At 36.3% G+C, this 20,444-nt stretch overlaps 1 protein-coding gene across 1 annotated transcript; it reads left to right on the top strand.

Moving 5' to 3' along the window:
* Window positions 1-4,983: 4,983 nt before the first annotated feature.
* LOC107790708 (uncharacterized) lies at window positions 4,984-7,122 on the top strand. Its single transcript, XM_016612664.2, has 4 exons — window positions 4,984-5,373; window positions 5,923-6,033; window positions 6,602-6,682; window positions 6,799-7,122. Exons 1-4 carry the CDS (start codon window positions 5,125-5,127, stop codon window positions 6,871-6,873), a joined length of 516 nt encoding a protein of 171 aa, XP_016468150.1. The 5' UTR covers window positions 4,984-5,124; the 3' UTR covers window positions 6,874-7,122.
* Window positions 7,123-20,444: the final 13,322 nt, after the last annotated feature.

A 20,444-nucleotide genomic window follows, 5' to 3' on the forward strand; every position in this document is an offset into this window, starting at 1 on the left:
TAAACGGTAAGTAAAATTAGAATACCGAAAATTCAACATGGTCATATATTCATGTCGAATTGTATAATTTAAACTGCTAAAAATAATACACATTTATTTATTTAATTATATTTGAATAGTAGTGTTAAGTCTCATGCACATGTCCAACTCATTACTCACGAGTCATGAATTCCAGCTCCAGTGCTAAGTAACTTTGTATTTAAGTATTACTCCTATTACACATTATTTTTTCTAAGACATGCTTTAGTTACAAATTACAATTCATTCTAAATGATTGAGAAGTTCATTCATTTATCCAATTCTGACTACGCATAATTACTGAAATGACAATCAATGTACTACTATTCTTATCAACTCTTTACTTTATTTTCTATTGCTAGGTCTTAATTAGGAGTAATTTCATTTTAGTTAATGGTTTACTCTTTGTCCAACCTAGCTATCCTATATTATAAATTGTATTTACTCTTACTAGAGAAATTATCATCTAATTATAGTTTGATATACAAATTTATCAATTATATATAAATTAATAATAATTGAGTTTCCCTTACGATACATATATATGTCGCTCATCTGACCCACCAGCTTGCTTAAACAACTACTGAAGTTGCTTAAACAATTCAAACGATTGTTAAGTTGTTTAAGCAACTCGATCAGTTATTTAAACAATTCAATTAGTTATTTAAGTAACTCGATCGGCTGTTTAAAGTGGTTTGTGTAAACAACTACATAAGTTATTTAAGCAACTAAATCAGTTATTTAAATAATTTACTTGTTGTTTAATGCAATTATTTTTTGACTTCATTTGTATGTGATTTGCGAGTATTTTTTTTTTTTAAAACGTAAGATATTATTGATGCGCGCTAATCACGGATTTTAAAAGGTAACAAAAAGTTAGAAGGAATCTCTTTTGCATGAATGTATATTAATTAATTTGAATGTATGCTTTTATTCCATCGGCTTATAAATACCCAAGATCAAATGATTATTGGCTACTAATAAGTCAATAAACTAAGGAGTTAGGTGATTATGACAGAAAAAAAAATGTCTAGATAGTAGATACAAGAAGCTAAGAATGAATAGCATGCAAAATACAAGAAGCATTTTTAAACGGGATCTTTATACAAATAGCCGGTTATATTTATTATTTATTTTTATAGCCATATATATCGATTATATATTGATTATACACAATTATACACATATAATATATAAATTATGCTTATACTATACCATTTTTAGTTTAAGTGGTTGGGTGGATAGCTATTTGAATTAATTCTTTATTAACAAACAATCACAAAATTATGGTGGTCTCATATGGCCTGACATATCTTAAGATATGTTGTAAAGCGTAAGACGTAGTAAGAATAATAATAACAATAATAATAATAATAATAATAATAATAATAATATTATTATTATTATTATTATTATTATTATTATTATTGTTATTATTATTATTACCTTAGTTTTATTTCATATTACATTCTTTTAATTTTGATTCGCTTAAAAAAGATTTTTTTTTTTTGGAAATAAAGACTTTTCTATATATATATTTGAAATTTATCATATCTCAACATTCCTGTTTTGTTCTTAACGACGTGCTCTTCCGGGAATTGACATCACATGATAAAGACAACAAAATACTAATTATATACTGGTTACTTCATAAGTGGTATATATTAAATTAGAGTTCGTTTGGATTGACTTAAAAAAATATTTTTCATCATAAATGACTTTTAAGTCAAAAAATAATAAGTTTGGATTGCACAACTTATTGCTTTTGACTTGTTTTAAGCAGTTTTTAACTTATTTAAGTATTTTTTAACTTTGTCAAACACTGAAAAAAGGTAAAAAAAAAAAATTTAAGAACTGATTTTACCAGCTTAAAAGTCAATCCAAACACCCTCTTGCTCCATGTGTTAAAAAAAAATCATCTTAAGTTTAATGTTTATTCAAACATCCTCAAATAAAATAAAAGAAGGCTCAATTATTGCCACACCCCATCATATCCATCTGCTAAACTATAATGTCTTCTGCTTTTTGTAAAGGTAAAAGGCTTGATGTCAATGTTGGCTTACTCATTTGTAATTCGGTACAACTCTGCTCTTATCATATAGTATTAATTATGTAAAATTTGAAAAGAAAAAAAAAGAAGAACTCCCCTAAAAGATAAGAATATATTGTTTGATTTCAAATTTTTGAATGGTAAATCGAAGGCGGGCCTTTGTTATGACTAGACAAAATAAATATTCATTCATGCCATAGGCTGTTTTACGCTACAAAAACTCAAAATCTTCCAATGGATTACAAATATATTAATCGTAAAGAATAAAACTACTTTGAATTATTTTAGTCTTCATTTGGTCCCTGCCTTAAAAGAAAAGGGAAATCAAACTTGAAAAAGCTGTCATTAACCTTAATCATGATGGTTTAATTTTCAAAAAAAGATTAATTAAAAAACATAGCAAATTAAAACTTTTAAATTTTTTAGGAATATGTAAGACATTTCAAATTTGTCTGCAAAAAGTATAGAGTCAAACATATGATAAAACAGGACCAGTTTTTCCCTTTTATCTCTAAACACCTGTCAAAAGAAGGAGGTGTGAAATTGAAAAATATGAAAATAAAAAAAAAAGGTAGGAGCAAATCATTATCTAAAAAAGGAAGCCAGCAGTTTACACTTCTCTCCTACTCTGTCTTGGACCCTAAGGCTTTCATGCAAATATTTGCTGTTTTTAGGTGAAAACTTACTGTCCAATTTGTATAAAAATCTTGTAGGCCAAGCACACAATCTTGTAGCAAAAAGAATATTTCACCAATTCTCTTCAAGACCCTTCAACCAATATTAGTTATCCACTAAATGATTGAATTTGGATGTTACACAACTAAACTGTGGAAGCAGCCACTAATGCTTAAATTATAGTACGTTGTCTACATCATATTCTTGGGGTGCGGTCCGTCGGACCCTACGTAAACGCGGGATGCCTTGTGCATCAGACAACCCTTTTTTTAAACTTTAACAAATATTCCACACAATTATGAATCTTAGTTTAAATCCTTTATGAAAATACAGTGACACAATCAGTTTAATGAGACTTTAGATTGTGATAAAATTTTAAGTTTTTGACCCTCAAAAGGTGAAGTGTGTCACATTACTCTATGACTCAAAAAAGAGTAATTTTTCAGTTTTTTGGAATTATTGAAATGCGTAGTTGTGATTGATTTGGAATTGGAAGTGAATACTAATAAATTTTATATGGCTAATAAATTTTATATGAAAAGCTATAGTAGTTACATGAATTTGCCAATGCACCAAACTATGGAAAACAGTAGTCTAACCAAAACAAGAAAGCTTTCTATAATCTATACTATATTATAGTACTACCTAAAGGAATTAAAGAATAATATAAACATTTCATGCAAACAAATTAGCAGCTTTTTAGGCATTTGTGAAGATAAAACTAGACAAAGAAATTAAAGGAAGTAAAATCTTGTGTTTTATTTAGGGCCCGTTTGGCCGTAAAAAAAATTCCTTTTTTTCGATTTTTTTTCCTTTTTTTTAAAATCAGTGTTTGGCCATAAATTTTTTTATTTTCACTTGAAGATGAATTTTGAAATTTTTTGAAAATTTGAAAAACTCCAAAAAACTGTTTTTCAAAATTTTCACTTCAGATCACTCACAAAAATTCAAAAACAACCCAAAATTATATTCATGTCTAAACACAACTCTAATTTTCAAATACTATTTTCACTTGAATTTTTTTCTCTATTTTTTTTCAAAATTTTACAATTCTTATGTCCAAAGGCCGAGTTTTTAGTCAAAATTATCCCTTATCTTTGGGGGTAAGTTTAACTCTGTCCTTTATCTATTGCTCTTAGCACATATTGTCCTTTAAGTTTGCTAAATTTGAGCAGGTTTAGTCCATTTAACAAAAGACTCAAAGGAAGACCTCAAAACTAACAGTGATTTCACTGAGTCAACTGGGTAAAGAAATTTTCAGTACTCAAATTTTGCAGAACCGATGTAGTGAACCTAAACCTATTTAACGGGTCGGGTTGACCCGGTTCCGGACTGGCCTAGACCGATAGTAAACCGAATCGGTGGAAGGGGGCCGGGTAGGCTGGATTTGGGGGATTAGGGGGTTGGTCCGTATATATTTTCTTACCGGTTAATCGGATCGGTCAAACCCGGTCAATAAAAATTACTGTTGAACCGATTAACCGGCCCGACCCGGTTCAACGACTATTTTTAAAATTTATTTATTTTAATTATCACACTTGTTTCTACAATCTTAAAGGTGACAAAGGGGTGGGCCGGAGGTGGGCCGGGCCCGGCCCTTAGGCCCGGAACGTTCCGATTCAATTTTTCACCAGATGGGCCCGGACCCGTTAAGTCCGGTTATAAAAACTCGGTAACTTGCCAGGATTGGTGACCGACCGGTCACTATTTTTCTCAATCGGGCCGGGCCGGGCCAGTTAACCAGTTCAACAATCATTTTTATTGACCGGATTTAACCGGTAAAAAAATATATACGGACCAACCCCCTACCCCACCAAACCCAGCCCTACCCAGCACCTTTCCACCGGGCCGATCCGGTTTACTATCGGTCTAGGCCGGTCCGGAACCGGGTCAACACGACCCGTTAAACAAGTCTAGGTTCACTACATCAATTCTGCAAAATTTGAGTACCGAAAGTTTATTTACCTAGTTGACTCAGTGAAATCATTATTAGTTTTTGGGTCTCCCTTTGGGTCTTTTGTTAAATGGACTAAACCTGCTCAAATTTAGCAAAGTTAAAGGATAATAAGTGCTCAGGACAATAGTTAAAGGACAAAGTTAAACTTACCCACAAACATAAGGGACAATTTTGGCTAAAAAATCTCCAAAGGCCTACTTAGAACAATCTTTTAGAGGGCATTGTGGTAATATCACTTGAAGCAAGATTTGTTATAAAGAAAGCAAGATGTTTGGGTAGCTTTAAAGCCCAACCTTGGTGATAAGCATCTCACAATAGTAGAAAACAAAGCAGAAAGCCAGAAGGCAAATATTCCATTCCAAAGCATAAATAGGCTTAAGGAGAAACAAAGAGAAGGACTTTTAAAAAAAATCCAAGGAAATCAATGACTACTCCTAAGCAAATGGAGCAACAACAGCAACAAGTTGTAAAGATGAAGAACTCAGGGATCATAAGCTACAGTGGGAGTCCAATGATCGACGACAGAGAAGAAGAAATGACAAGATCAGCATTATCTGCATTTCGCGCAAAAGAAGAAGAGATTGAAAAGAAGAGAAAAGAAGTATCTGATAAAGTTCAAGCTCAATTAGGTCGCGTTGAGGAAGAAACTAAGCGTTTAGCTGAAATTCGCGAGGTAACATTTACAAAATGATCTAAATTCCTGCTATAACACCTAGTCATGTTACTCAACTTGTAAAACCATTTTTTTTTTTTTTTTTTTTTTTTTGCATTTTTTCTCCTTTTAATTAGTACTAGTAGAGATACTTGTCGTAACTGGTAAAGTTGACTGCATATGACCAGGAGTTTATGAGTTCGAGCTGTTGCATCTTCCATAAAACCGAGTCAATCCACAACAATTATGATATTCAACTTGTAAAACCAGATTTTTTTTTTGCATTGTTTCTCCGTTTCATTAGTAGGTGAAGGGGAGTCATGAAGTACCGATAAAGTTGTTGCCATGACCAGGAGGTTAGGGGTTCGAACTATGTAAATAGTCTCTCACAGAAATACAAATAAAGCTGCATGCAATATCCCTTGTGGTCCAATCTTTCACGTGACCCCGCGTATAGTTGGAGCTCCTTTAGTAGTACTATGTGTCTATATTACAATATGTTTATTGTTATATTAATGTTTTCTTGACAGTAGACTCTTTTTTTTGCTTTTTCCATGGAAAATTTGGTAGAAGCTTGAATCATTTGTTGATCCGGCTGGGAAGGAAGTTACAATTGTGAGGAAGAAGATTGACTTAGTCAACCGTGAATTAAAGCCGTTGGGACAGAGCTGCCAGAGAAAGGTTAGCATTAGACTATACCTTTTTTTTAACTTTAGGAAAATTAACTATAGTTACTTTACTAAAAGACAAGGGGACAGACAGACAACAGTTGGTTATAGCCGTTGGTATACTAAAAAAGTCTTTGGATTCTATTTTTTTACAGGATCCATAAGACTTACTCTTTCTCTCTCACATACACACAATATTCAAAACTGATAATTTAAAGTCTCCGGTAACCCTTCAATATTATCTGCCTCTATTTAGGACCACCAATATTGTTGTATTATTAAGTATTTGAGAAAAGTTAGGAGGAAACATTTACTTGTTAGGCTTACCTAGAGACAAAGGCGAATTCCGGATCTTAAGCCGGTAGTTCAGAATGAGTTTAATTTTATACATTTTAATATCTTTTTATTGTGCATATGTATGCGTAATTCGAGTCGAAAGTAGCATAGGCCTCTGCCTGAACATTCAATGGTTTTAAGGCTTCAATCGTGAATGATTGAATTTTTTTTAATGTGGGGTTGGTGTCTGAAATAGTAAAATGAATTTAATAACTGAATCATGGAATTATAATCTTTATTCTCAGGAAAAAGAATACAAGGAAGCTCTTGATGCATTCAATGCAAAAAGCAAGGAAAAAGCTCAGCTTCTTACCAAATTAATGGAGGTAATTAGCTTTAGTTTCTTGTCTCTTTAAACTAACACTATCATATTTCTAAGTGTATATGTTTGTATTTTTGTAGTTTTAATATATTTCCCTTTTTTCTTGTGAACAATGGACAGTTGGTAAGTGAAAGTGAAAAATTGAGGATGAAGAAACTGGAGGAGCTGAACAAACATATAGAATCCCTGCGCTAAGCCATGCTAATACTACTCTTTAACCAAGAATTCCCTGCATTTAATTAAAATTGTCACATTGGACTTTTAGTTTGTTACATTTCATGTTTGTTACTTTTGAATCTCATTGGTTTTGTTAATTTTTTTTGGTTTTAAGTTTGACAAGTCAGGTCTAATTAACATCCGTAAAAAGATCATGATGTTTGTATTTCTTTGAATTCAGATGTAAATTGTGGAGTTGTGTCTTTTGTATGATCATATTATATAATTTTTTATCGAAGAAGAAGTTAGAACACTAGTTCATGCTACATATGCTTGCCATCATATATATATATATATATATATATATATATATATATATATATATATATATATATATATATATATATATATATATATATTATATTGATATTATATTATTGCCTTTTCCTTCTTTTTTGTTGGTTTCTTGCACTCAAATATAGTATTTATCTTTCTGTTAGTGTAATCACAGCCAAAATGCAAATATAGAAAGATCATAAGCAAAGCCTAAGAGCACATAAATAGATAAAAGCAGGCACTTCATCTTTATTGCAACTTAACTCTTACTGAAGAAAAATAAACAAATACATAAGATATACACTATTACTGTGCCAACTAGTGATATTGTCTGCTTTGGGCTTAGGCTTGCACGTAAAGCGCATCTCTGGTGTCTAAGGCTTGCGTCCTTATACCTAGCATCATTTCCCTATTTTGTCGATGTGGGAACTCCAAGAATCATAGCCTAAGTTGAACCGCAATGACTCACAAAGCCTCCAATACTTTAATGTCTTAGTATCTTAGTGTGATAATATCTCACAAAACTTGAAGATTTCTCTATGCATCTAAGTAGCCTATCTTTGTTGTGATGCAATTTGAAAAATTGGACATAAATTGGACAAACTTCGAAAAGTAAATTACATATCAGGATTGATTGCAAAGTGCACCATGTAATTTGGAGTTTCTATCATAAGCAATGCCTATGCAGTATATCCCGTTGAAGGGGAGTCTTTGCGTAACTGGTAAAATTATTGTCTTGTGACCAGGAGGTCACGGGTTCGAACCGTAGAAATAACCTTTCGCAGAAATACAGGGTAAGACTACGTACAATAGACCCTTGTGGTCTGCCATTCGCCCCTTCCTCGGACCCCGCGCATAGAGGGGCTAAGTGCGTCGGGCTACATTTTTGCCTTGCTAAAATAGATTAAAAGACACTAATGTAAAAATTCTATAATTTGTCTTTGCATACTGTTAATTTGGGAGCAATCTATGAACCCTAATTGATGGAGGAGAATTGGGGAAGAGAGCTTAGAGAGAGAAATATTTCATGAAAGAAAATGATTTCATTTCAGTTAAGTTGTTTGAACAGTATATGAGCATATATATAAAAAAATACTAATGACTACTAGCTCACTAACTTGCTAATAAACTATTTAACCACCTAACTAACTTTAATAATCTAGAATATTCCTACACATCCACACACCTATTATGTCACAGCATTTTCATTACTCCTCAAGCTAGGTGGTGCAAAATTGTTTAGCACTCCTAGCTTGCTTACAAGATGTTCATGTTGTGGCCTTGCTAACCCCTTCGTTAAAATGTCTGCTTCTTGATCCCTGATGCCCACGTGCTTTGTTTTGATCAACCCTTGCTGAATTTTTTGCCTGATGAAATGACAATCTATCTCTATATGCTTTGTTCTTTCGTGGAACACTGGGTTGGCTGCAATCTGCAGTGCTGCTTTACTATTACTATATATTTTGAATGGCAGTTCCACATTAGTCCTAAGTTCTTTCAAAAGTGCTGTCAACCAAACTACCTCTGAGACTACACTTGCCATGCTTCTGTATTCAGCTTCAGCTGAACTTTTAGATATTGTGTTCAACTTCTTCGATTTTCAAGAAAGTAGTGACTCTCCATACTTTACTATAAAACTTGATACTGATTTTCTTGTGTTGGGACACGATGCCCAATCTGTATCACAAGACACACCCAATTCATTGTTGCTGTTACTGCTTAATAAAATGCCCATGCCTGGTTCTCTTTTAAAATAACTTACTACTCTCAAGGATGCTTCCCAATGAGACTTTTTGAGAAAAATTGGGTAAGTGTCTGCACTGAGATGGCTATATCAGGTCTGGTGAGTGTCAGGTATAGCAGCTTACCAACTGTAACGATCCGACCAGTCGTTTTGAGTATCACAGCCCCATTTTCTTATTTACTACTCAATTTATACTTTATAGCTGTTGTATGACTTATCCGGTTAGTTGGTTCGGGTCCGGAAGGATTTCAGAGTGAAATGAGATACTTAATCTCATAATTAAAAACTTAAGTTGGAAAAGTTGGCCAGATATTCACTTATGTGTAAACGACCTCAGAATTGAATTCTGATAATTCCAGTAGCTCCGTGTGGTGATTTTGGACTTAGGAGCATGTCCGAAAAATTATTTGGAGGTCCGTAGTAGAATTAGGCTTGAAATGCCGAAAGTTAAAATTTTGGGAAGTTTGACTAGGGGGTGATTTTTTGATATTGGGGTCAAAATCCGATTATGAAAATTTTAATAGGTGTGTTATGTCATTTATGACTTGTGTGCATAATTTGAGGTCAATCAGACGTGATTTGATAGGTTTCGACGTTGTTTGTGGAAACTTAAAATTTCAAAGTTCATTAGGCTCGAATTGGGGTATGATTCGTGTTTTTAGTGCTGTTGGATGTGATTTGAAGCACGACTAAGTTTGTATGATGTTTTAGGAATTATTGGTATATTTGGTTGAGGTCTCGGGGGCCTCGAGTGAGTTTCAGACGGCTAACGGATCAATTTTGGACTTGGCATTTCAGGTGAAGAATGCTAGTTTTTCTGTCACTGGTTTCCTTATATGTGATCACGTGAGAAGGTCCGCAATCGCATAAGCTTGTTTGGGCAAAGGTGAAATTGTTCTATGCGATCGCGTGAAGGTAACCGCGATCGCATAGGCTTGTTGAGACAGTGACGATTTTTGTTCTTCGCGATCGCGTGAAGAGGGACGCGATCGCGTAGCTGTGGAAGTCTGTTATTCGCGAACGCGTGACGAAAGCCGTGTTCGCGTAGAGGAAATGGGCAGAAATGGAAATCACGCATTTGTGCTTCGTGATCGCGTGGTTAGGTCCGCGATCGCATAGGTCTTTGATGTTGTGCATTGCGATCGTGTGGGAAAGTCCGCGATCGCGTAGAGTTAGAGTTAAATCTGGGCTGTGGCAAACTGTTCTTCGCGATCGCATACAGCAAATGACTGGGCAGAGAGTTTAAGTTTTGAAATTAGTCCCATTTTCCATTTTTGACGGATTGGAGCTCGGGAAGAGGCGATGTTTGGGAGATTTTCAGAGAAAATAATGGGGTAAGTGTTCTTAACTCAATATTGGTTAAATTACCTGAATCCATGGTTATTTTTAACATTTAATTAGTGAATTAAGTTGGAAATTTGTGAAAAACCCTTTTGGTTTAATTTGGAGATTTGAGGGTCGAGTTGATGTCGGATTTGAGTAAAATTTATATGGTTGGACTCGTGGTTGAATGGCATTAATATTTTATAACTTTTATCGGGTTCCGAGATGTGGGCCCCACGGGTAATTTTTGGGGCGTAATTTCGGATTTTTTTGAAAATATTAGTATTTTGATATGGAATTAATTTCTATAATTTTTGTGGGCTGAATCAAATTAATTTTGACTTGATTCGAGCCGTTTGGAAGTTGATACGCGCAGAATGGAATTTCTGGAGCATTGTTTAGCTTGCTCGACATTGGATTTGGCTTGTTTGAGGTAAGTAACTCTTCTAATCTTGGAGCTGAGGGTATGAACCCTGAATATATATATTTTGTGAATTGTTGGGAGGTGAAGCACATACTAGGTGACGGGGCGTGTGGGCGTGCACTATAGAAATTGTGACATAATTATTTATGTGGAATTTTATAGTTAAATAATCTTGGCATTTTCCATGCGGTTTTATGTGTTAAAGAAATTGAGTTGAAAAGCATATTAGAAAAAATTATATTGAGGCTATGTGCTAGTATTATTGGGACCCACAGAGGTTATATTGCTCTGAATTATTTGTTTTAAATTAAATAGTCATACTTAGTCATATTCATGTTATTACATATCATGCCTCAGTCTCTATTGTTAATTATTGATACATCATATCATCATTTTTGGGCTATTTTCATGATATTGTGAGCCAATGAGAGAGAGAGACAGGAGAGATTGATGACAGAGTGAGGCCGAGGGCCTAATTGTGAGGATAATTGTGGGATCGTGTTGCACGCTGCAGCATGCCAGATTGGCTTATTATAGCACGTGAGTTATCCGTGCAGCATGTGAGTTGTCCGTGCGGATCCTTATATTATACTATAGCACGTGGGTTGGACTTGCAACACATGAGTTGGCCGTGCGGATCTAGATATTTTTATTATAGCACGTGAGTTGGCCGTGCAGCACGTGAGTTGTCCGTGCAGATCCTTATATTATACTATAGCACGTGAGTTGGTCGTGCGGATCCAGATATTATTATAGCACGTGAGTTGTCCGTACAGATTATAGCGTTTGGGCTGAAGGAGCCCCTCCGGAGTCTGTACACACCCCCAGTGAGCGCAGGTACCTACTGAGTACGAGTGCTGAGCGATTGGAAGGACTGAGTGACTGGGAGGACTGAGTGAAATGATACTCTGGGTGTATGCATATAATTTTATCACTGAGTTGCATCGCATTGACATGCACACATGACATACAGGCATATAGATGTATTTTTCTCATGCTGTACAATATCACATCATTCATGATTTCTCACACATGTTGATAGATGGGCATAGTGATGCATTTATTTTTACAGGGGTTATTTCGGAAGAAAATAAAACATCTCATTTATTATTGAAAGGATTTTAGGGAAAAATTATTGCTTTCAAACTTATTCATATTTTTGGCAACTTCGGTAAACGATTTTGGGTTTCACTGATGTACTTGAAAGGAAGAACTATTTTTTTGGAAATTATGATTTAGCTGAGCATTTTTCTCTGAATTTCTTTTTGTATTATTTGCTTTACGTTATGATGGATTATGGTGGACTATTGGTTTTGGACTGACCTTGGTAAAAGCTCGTCACTGCTTTCAACCTAAGGTTAGGTTTGTTACTTACTCAGTACATTAGGTCAGTTGTACTGATACTACACTTCTGCACATTGCATGCAGATGTTGGTTGCTGTTGTTGCTGCACTCGATAGTTGCCAGATTTGAAGATGTACCTGCGTTCTTATTGTAGCTGCCTTTGTTCATGGTAGCCTTAGATTTATAAAACTCTGTTTATGTAGTTTTCAAACAGATGATGTAATTATTTCATACCAGTTTTGTATACTCTATTCTTAGAAGCTCATGATTTGTACTACCAGTTCTTGGGAAAAAGTATTGGTTTTATCTATTTTCTTTTAATTAATTACCTTATTAATTTCATTGGAATTAGATAATTGGTAATTGGCTTACCCAGCGGGTTGGGTTAGGTGCCATCACGACTAGTTGGATTTTGGGTCGTGACAAGGTGGTATCAGAGCTCTAGGTTCATAGGTTCTACAAGTCATGAGCAAGTGTCTAGTAGAGTCTTGCGGATCGGTATGATGACGTCCATACTTATCTTCGAGAGGCTACATGGCATTTAGGATATATACTTCTCATCTTTTTTTCCTTATCGTGCGAGATTGATTCAACTTGAGACATAACTCTTTGAATTCCTTCCACATATTCGTATGCGCACATGAGCGGTCAGTATCGGTTGTGTATTGCCGGCTTGTGATTTCAGGGATGATGTGCGAGATCTATATTTTGTGTTTTGGTGATGGGCCAGTCTGGAGGACTTGAGGCTATGGTTAGCCCGTAGTTTAATCTCGGTAGCTTCAGTTGTAATTTGTACAATTGGACTCATATGTCCAGTAATGACCCTACAATGGAAATTGTGGCTCAATAAGCGGTGGAATGGCAGTATGATGGGTATGATGTGACCGGGGAATGTGTTAAGACGATTTGAACATGACGAGAAGTGTTTCTTTGAAATGTAAAGGAAAGGCCATTGGGTTCTTGATTTTCAATTTGATGTGACGTACAGTCATGAGTATGAATATTTTGAAGGATCTTTCACGTTGTTAAGTTTTGGGACAAACTAAATTCTCATGTCTGGTTAATAAATTTTGACTTGGAAATATTAAGTGATCTCATAGTAATTGTAACTGCGAAAGGTTATAACGAGATACTAATTTAAGGTTAAGCAGGTAGGTTATCCCCTGCGGAGTAATCTATGTAAGTGTATTCCTTATGATATGAGTAGAGAGTTTCTCTTCTGTCGACGGGCGTATGTGTTGGGATTTGAATTTGAATCTGGTTGAGAAAGTTGACCTGAGTGTTAAGATAATGAATGTGAGTCTAGCGGACAATTTAGGTATTTTTATGGTTGGAGTTGTATGAGTTTGAGAATTTTTTTTGTTGTATTGGCTACGGTATTATGACAGTAATAGAGTATAGTTATTGTGAACTATGAAGTGTTTTAATCTATGGCTTTGAGCCAAGTGGGGGAGTCTGCTATTGACAATTTGATTTCATGGTTACGTGTTAAATTTTAATTTTGGTCTGAGGCATACTTGTGGGTCAGTTATGACTTGCAGAGGTGGAGTTCGAGAATGACTTGAGTAAGAAAATTTCTGGATACGGGTTATATTGCACTTTATGAGTATATGAAAATCATGGGATGAGTGAGTTGTTATTTATGAATGATGTAGTGCGCACAGAGTATGAATTTGATCGGTGATCTTAACACCGGATTACCTCTTTGAGTGATGCTGTGCTAATGGGGCACGTGTCTTTCAGCCCATTTAGGCGGTGTAATTTGGATTTGAACAAAGTGGGTGATTCTCGAGAAAGTTCCAATAGGTCCGAGATTTACATATAGCAATTGAGAATTCCTCCGGACTTGTGTATGGATAAAAATCTGAGATTTGCATTTGATGGTGCCTGGACTTGCGGAAATTCTGTATGACTATGGATTCTACATTTTAGTGTAAGAAAGGTAAGAAGAACAATTTCGAATTCACTTAAGATATTTTCAGAGTGAGTGTTACAATTGTGGTATTTTTGAAGGTGCTTAAGAAGAATACAACTACTTATGGGCCGTAGGGCGCTGTGGTTCTATGCTAAGGTTTGTGGGGTGAGTTGTGGCTAAAGATCGTGGTGTTTTAGTAAGGAGAAGTATCAATTTGAAGGCAAATTCGGAAGGGACTCGGAGAAATAAGATAACTGGGTAGTAGACTGGACCAGTATGGCAATGGTAGGATCGGTCCTTTGGGTAATTATGATGTGGTAAGACTTCACATGTGTTTTGGTGGCAATATTCTTGGGTTTGGTAACCTGCATGGCTTGATTATGTGCAAATGGATTCCAAAACATTCTCGAGTATTTCTACTACGGTTTGAAATGGGTATTTTCCTACCGTCCTGAGGAGCAGGTTGAGTATTGTGATTTTCTGCCGGATGTGATCAAATGGGAGGCTTCAGGCTGATCGGATATGTATTTTACTTGTGACTCAAAATGATTATGAGGTTCTCATATTTTTCAAATGATAGCATGATAGATGCGGTGTGTTGTGTGGGATTAAGGTTGGCGTGTGCAAAGTCACGGTTTAGCTTTGAAAGGGAGGTCATAAATTCTTAGAGGGGATAAACAGTTTTCGATGTTTAGATGAATGCTATCACTATTTCGTATTGCGTGAGTAGAGTATACATTTCAGAAGGTGCACTATGCCTTGAATTATGGATATTTTATAGGTATTGCGGCATTTTTCTGGTTGATCGACTGCTGATTTTAAGACGTTGCTATCTGGCAAGAAGGAATGGGAGAAATATTCCTCGTGGGATGATTGTGTATGAGAGATGTGTTAGACATTCGGACGGTGGAGATGGAATCAGAAATGATGATTCGTGTGTTCTATGTATTTGGAGTAGAATTTTTTTTTTATGGTTGCGGGCTATGAAGTCATGGCCGAAGCTAGCCAGATAATGGTATATATTATGACTCCGTCGTTGTGAATTTTCGGAGGGTTATTTATTTACTGTGGGTGACCAGAGTTGATTTGGGGGTCCATTGGTAGGCCCAATTAAGATGTGTATTCTACACTGAGCCAGAATGGTTGGCTCCATACTGCTATTGTTGAGGGATGTTCCATTCGATTGATGTTGAACTTATTTGTAATTTGAAATAATCTGTGAGTTACTCCTTTATGCTACGAGGAGTTGTGATTCATTGGTTATGTGCACATATGGTGCGGTTCTATTGACGGTCTTATGGCTGAATTTGAACGAGATGAGCATTTGGGTATTGCATGATTGATTGCGTATTAGTTATATTCTTTTAGGTTTTGTGTGGCATTGTGTCATTTGCCTCTCTGTGGTTATTAATTTTGAGCAGGATGGCTCGGGGTATATAATATGGACCAACGTTTGGATGGGGTCACGCATTGCAGCGGAGTTATGTTAAGGTATGAACCTTGTGTTAGAATCGGGTGATGGTTCTACGGTGTATGATGAATTTTCAGCATTTCGTTGTGGCAGTACTTGTTAATCTGGCGAGGCAGTTCTCTCATTTGAGTCATTTTCCATGACTGAGTACATTTGAATTATTGCGTATTGGTGCACGGATGGCACGGGTTATGGCTCTGAGTTATATTGGTGCGGCATGTCTATGGTATAGTTGTGTTTAATAGTATAAGATCATTGGACCTAGAATGAGTACTATTTGGCCTGAAACGGTATATTCGAGTGGATAATATTACTAGTCAGCTCAAAAAGCGATTATGGTTCTGTTTGGGGCGAGAGAGCTCCGTGACTTTTTGATCTGGTAGGTGGTCATGAAATTTTGCGTGTTTCTTTTATTATCAACAGTGTACGAAGGTTTTTGGATGAGGTTTGGTTCGATATGGGTTTAATACTAGTATTTGGTTGGTTTTGGAGTAGTCACTATGATCAGGAATGTTGCTACGAGCATGCGAGTTGTGTAATATGTTAGATAATTATGTTCGAGGTTATGGTTATGGCTTGGTACAGCTTGTTCAAAATCATACAGTGTGTAAATGTAAGGTTCGTGTCTTGAAAAGAAATTTCTGAAGGTTGGGAATTTAATTCCAAGTTTTTTGGGCTAAGGTTAAAGTAATGATTTTCAGTTGTATTGTGTTGTCAAGCCTATATGGAATAGGGTGATATGGGTTCACCCCCGAGTATGTGAGTGGTGAGGTGGAATAGAGATTTGAAGGTTAAGAACAACTCTTGGCACGTTCGAGGATGAACGTATGTTTAAGTGGGAGAGAATGTAACGACCCGGCCGGTCGTTTTGAGTATCACAACCTCGTTTCCCCATTTACTGCTTAATTTGTGCTTTATAGCTGTTGTATGACTTATCGGGTTAGTTGGTTCGGGTCTGAAAGGATTTCGGAGTGAAATGAGACACTTAGTCTCATAATTAAAAACTTAAGTTGGAAAAGTTGACCGGATATTCACTTATGTGTAAACAACTTCAGAATTGAATTCTGATGATTCCAGTAGCTCTATATGGTGATTTTGGACTTAGAAGCGTGTCCAGAAAATTATTTGGATGTGTGTAGTAGAATTAGGCTTGAAATGCCGAAAGTTGAAATTTTGGAAAGTTTGACCGAGGGGTTGACTTTTTGATATCAGGGTCGAAATCTGATTCTGAAAATTTTACTAGGTCCGTTATGTCATTTATGACTTGTGTGCAAAATTTGAGGTCAATCGGACGTGATTTGATAGGTTTCGGCGTTGTTTGTGGAAACTTGAAATTTCAAAGTTTATTAGGCTTGAATTGGGGTATGATTCGTATTTTTAGTGTTGTTGGATGTTATTTGAAGACACGACTAAGTTTGTATGATGTTTTAGGACTTGTTGGTATATTTGGTAGAGGTCCGGGGGGCCTCGGGTGAGTTTCGGACGGCCAACGGATCAATTTTGGACTTGGCATTTCAGGTGAAGAATGCTGGTTTTTCTGTCACTGGTTTCCTTCTATGCGATCATGTGAGAAGGTCCGCGATCGCATAAGCTTCTTTGGGAAGAGGTGAAATTGTTCTATGCGATCGCGTGAAGGCAACCACGATCACGTAGGCGTGTTGAAACAGTGACGATTTTTATTCTTCGCGATCACGTGAAGAGGCCCGCGATCGCGTAGCTGTGGAAGTCTGTTATTTGCAAAACGAGTGATGAAGGCCGCGTTCGCTTAGAGGAAATGAACAGAAATGGAAATCACGCATTTGTGCTTCGCGATCGCGTGGTTAGGTCCGCGATCGCATATGTCTTTGATGTTGTGCATCGCGATCGCGTAGAGTTAAATCTGGGTTGTGGCAAACTGTTCTTCGCGATCGCATGGAAATGTTCGTGATTGCGTAGAGCAAATGACTGGGTAGAGAATTTAAGTTCTGAAGATGGGACTTCGTCCCATTTTCCATTTTTGATGGATTGGAGCTCGGAAAGAGGCGATTTTTGGGAGATTTTCAGAGGAAAAAAATGGGGTAAGTGTTCTTAACTCAATATTGGTTAAATTACCCGAATCCATGGTTGTTTTTAACATATAATTGGTGAATTAAGTTGAAAAATTGTGAAAACCCCTCTTGGTATAATTTGGAGATTTGAGGGTAGAGTTGATGTCGTATTTGAGTAAAATTTGTATGGTTGGACTCGTGGTTGAATGAGCATGCATATTTCGTAATTTTTGTCGGGCTCCGAGATGTGGGCCCCACAGGTAATTTTTGGGGTGTAATTTCAGATTTTTTTTTTGAAAATATTAGTATTTTGATATGGAATTAATTCCTATAATTTTTGTGGGTTGAATCAAATTAATTGTGACTGGATTCGAGCCGTTTGGAAGTTGATACACGCAGAATGGAATTTCTGGAGCATTGTTTAGCTTGCTCGACATTGGATTTGGCTTGTTCGTGGTAAATAACTCTTCTAATCTTGGAGCTGAGGGTATGAACCCTGAATATATGTATTATGTGAATTGTTGGGAGGTGACGCACATGCTAGGTGACGGGCGTGTGGGCGTGCACTATAGAAATTATAACATAATTATTTCTGTAAAATTTTGTAGTTAAATAATCTTGGCATTTTCCATGAGGTTTTATGTGTTAAAGAAATTGAGTTGAAAAACATATTTAAAAAAATCATGTTGAGGCTAGGTGCCAGTATTATTGGGATCCACAGAGGTCATATTGCTGTGAATTATTTATTTTAAATTGAAAATTCATACTCAGTCATATTCATGTTATTACATATCATACCTCAGTCTCTATTGTTAATTATTGATGCATCATATCATCATTTTTGGGCTATTTTCATGACATTGTGAGCCCATGAGAGAGAGACTGGAGAAATTGATGATTGGGTGAGGCCGAGGGCCTGATTGTGAGGATAATTATGGGATCGGGCTGTACGCCGCAGCAGGCCAGATTGGCTTATTATAGCACGTGAGTTGGCCGTGCAGCATGTGAGCTGTCCGTACGGATCCTTATATTATACTATAGCATGTAAGTTGGTCATGCAACACGTTAGTTGGCCGTGCAGATCCAGATATTTTTATTATAGCACGTGAGTTGACAGTGCAGCACGTGAGTTGTCCGTGCGAATCCTTATATTATACTATAGCACGTGAGTTGGCCGTGCAACACGTGAGTTGGTCGTGCAGATCCGGATATTATTATAGCACGTGAGTTGTCCGTGCAGTACGTGAGTTGTCCGTGCAGATTATAGCGCTTGGGCTGAAGGAGCCCCTCTGGAGTCTGTACACACCTCCAGTGAGCGCAGGTGCCTGCTGAGTGGGAGTGCCGAGTGCTGAGCGATTGGAAGGACTGAGTGACTGGGAGGACTGAGTGAAATGATACTCTGGGAGTATGCATATGATTTTATCACTGAATTGTATCGCATTGACATGCACACATGACATACATCCATAGAGATGTAATTTTCTCATGTTGTACAGTATCACATCATTCATGATTTCTCACACATGTTGACAGATGGGCATAGTGATGCATTTATTTTTACACGGGTTATTTGGGAAGAAAATAAAATATCTCATTTATTATTGAAAGGATTTTGGGAAAAAATTATTGTTTTCAAACTTATTCATATTTTTGGCAACTTCGGTAACGATTTTGGGTTTCACTGATGTACTTGAAAGGAAGAACTATTTTTTTGGAAATTATAATTTAGCTGAGCATTTTTCTCTGAATTTCTTCTTATATAATTTGCTTTACGTTGTGATGGACTGTGGTGGACTATTGGTTTTGGACTGACCTTGGTAAAAGCTCGTTACTGCTTTCAACCTAAGGTTAGGTTTGCTACTTACTCAGTACATGGGGTCGGTTGTACTGATACTATACTTCTGTACATTGCGTGCAGATGTTGGCTGTTGTTGTTATTGCACTCGATGGTTGCCGAATTTGAAGATGTACCTGCGTTCCTATTGCAGCTGCCTCTTGTTCATGGTAGCCTTAGATTCATAAAACTCTGTTTATGTAGTTTTCAAACAGATGATGTAATTATTTCATACCCGTTTTGTATACTCTATTCTTAGAAGCTCATGATTTGTACTACCAGTTCTTGAAAAAAAGTATTGGTCTTATCTATTTTCTTTTAATTAATTGACTTATTAATTTTATTGTAATTGGATAATTGGTAATTGGCTTACCTAGCGGGTTGGGTTAGGTGCCATCACGACTAGTTGGATTTTGGGTCGTGACACCAATAAGCCTTTGGTATTGCCCTATGTCATCCAACAGAATATCATCTTCAACTCTTGTTAACTTGTCCAGTTCTGGTACTGTTAGCTTTGCATTTGCCTCTAAGAGAGTCCAAGCTAGTTTAGCCCCTGTAAGCCCCAAGTCAGATATTATTTCCAAAGCATATTTTCTTTGACTGATTAATATGCCTTTCCTTGATCTACTGAATTCCATTCCAAGGAAAAATTCCAGTTCTCCTAAATCCTTAATTTTGAAGGCCTGATGCAATGAGTCCTTGGTGGCTTCAATTAGCTGTAGGTTGCTTCTTGTTACTAGCATATCATCCACATAGACTAGAATCACAACAGTATCTTAATCATATTGTCTAATAAACAATGGGTGATCTAGGCTGCTCTGATGAAAACAAGAAGATAAGAGTGTTTCTGTTAGTTTTAGATTCCATTGCCTACTAGCTTGTTTAAGTCCATATAGGTATTTTACAAGTCTGCAGACCACACCTGACTCCCCCTGACTTGTAAAACCCTGTGGCAATTCCATATAGACCTTATCATGAAGATCCTCTTGCAAGAATGCATTGTATATATCCAATTGATGAACAAACCAATTATGCACAACAGCAAGTGAAAGAACAGTTCTGACAGTGGCTATTTTAACCACTGGTGAGAAGGTCTCATTATAATCTAAACCTTCTCTCTAGTTATAGCCTTTAGCTACTAATCTAACTTTAAATCTCTCCACTTCTCCATTAGCCTTGAGTTTCACCTTGT

Source organism: Nicotiana tabacum, chromosome 9 (assembly GCF_000715075.1).
Source record: "Nicotiana tabacum cultivar K326 chromosome 9, ASM71507v2, whole genome shotgun sequence".
Lineage (NCBI taxonomy): Eukaryota > Viridiplantae > Streptophyta > Magnoliopsida > Solanales > Solanaceae > Nicotiana > Nicotiana tabacum.

What these genes read in the sequence shown, in the direction of transcription:
- LOC107790708 (XM_016612664.2), top strand. Translation starts at nt 5,125, where the DNA reads ATGACTACTCCTAAGCAAATGGAGCAACAACAGCAACAAGTTGTAAAG. An exon ending in GACAGAGCTGCCAGAGAAAG is followed by an intron (nt 6,034 to 6,601) that starts GTTAGCATTAGA and finishes CTTTATTCTCAG; the next exon opens with GAAAAAGAATACAAGGAAGC. An exon ending in TTCTTACCAAATTAATGGAG is followed by an intron (nt 6,683 to 6,798) that starts GTAATTAGCTTT and finishes AACAATGGACAG; the next exon opens with TTGGTAAGTGAAAGTGAAAA.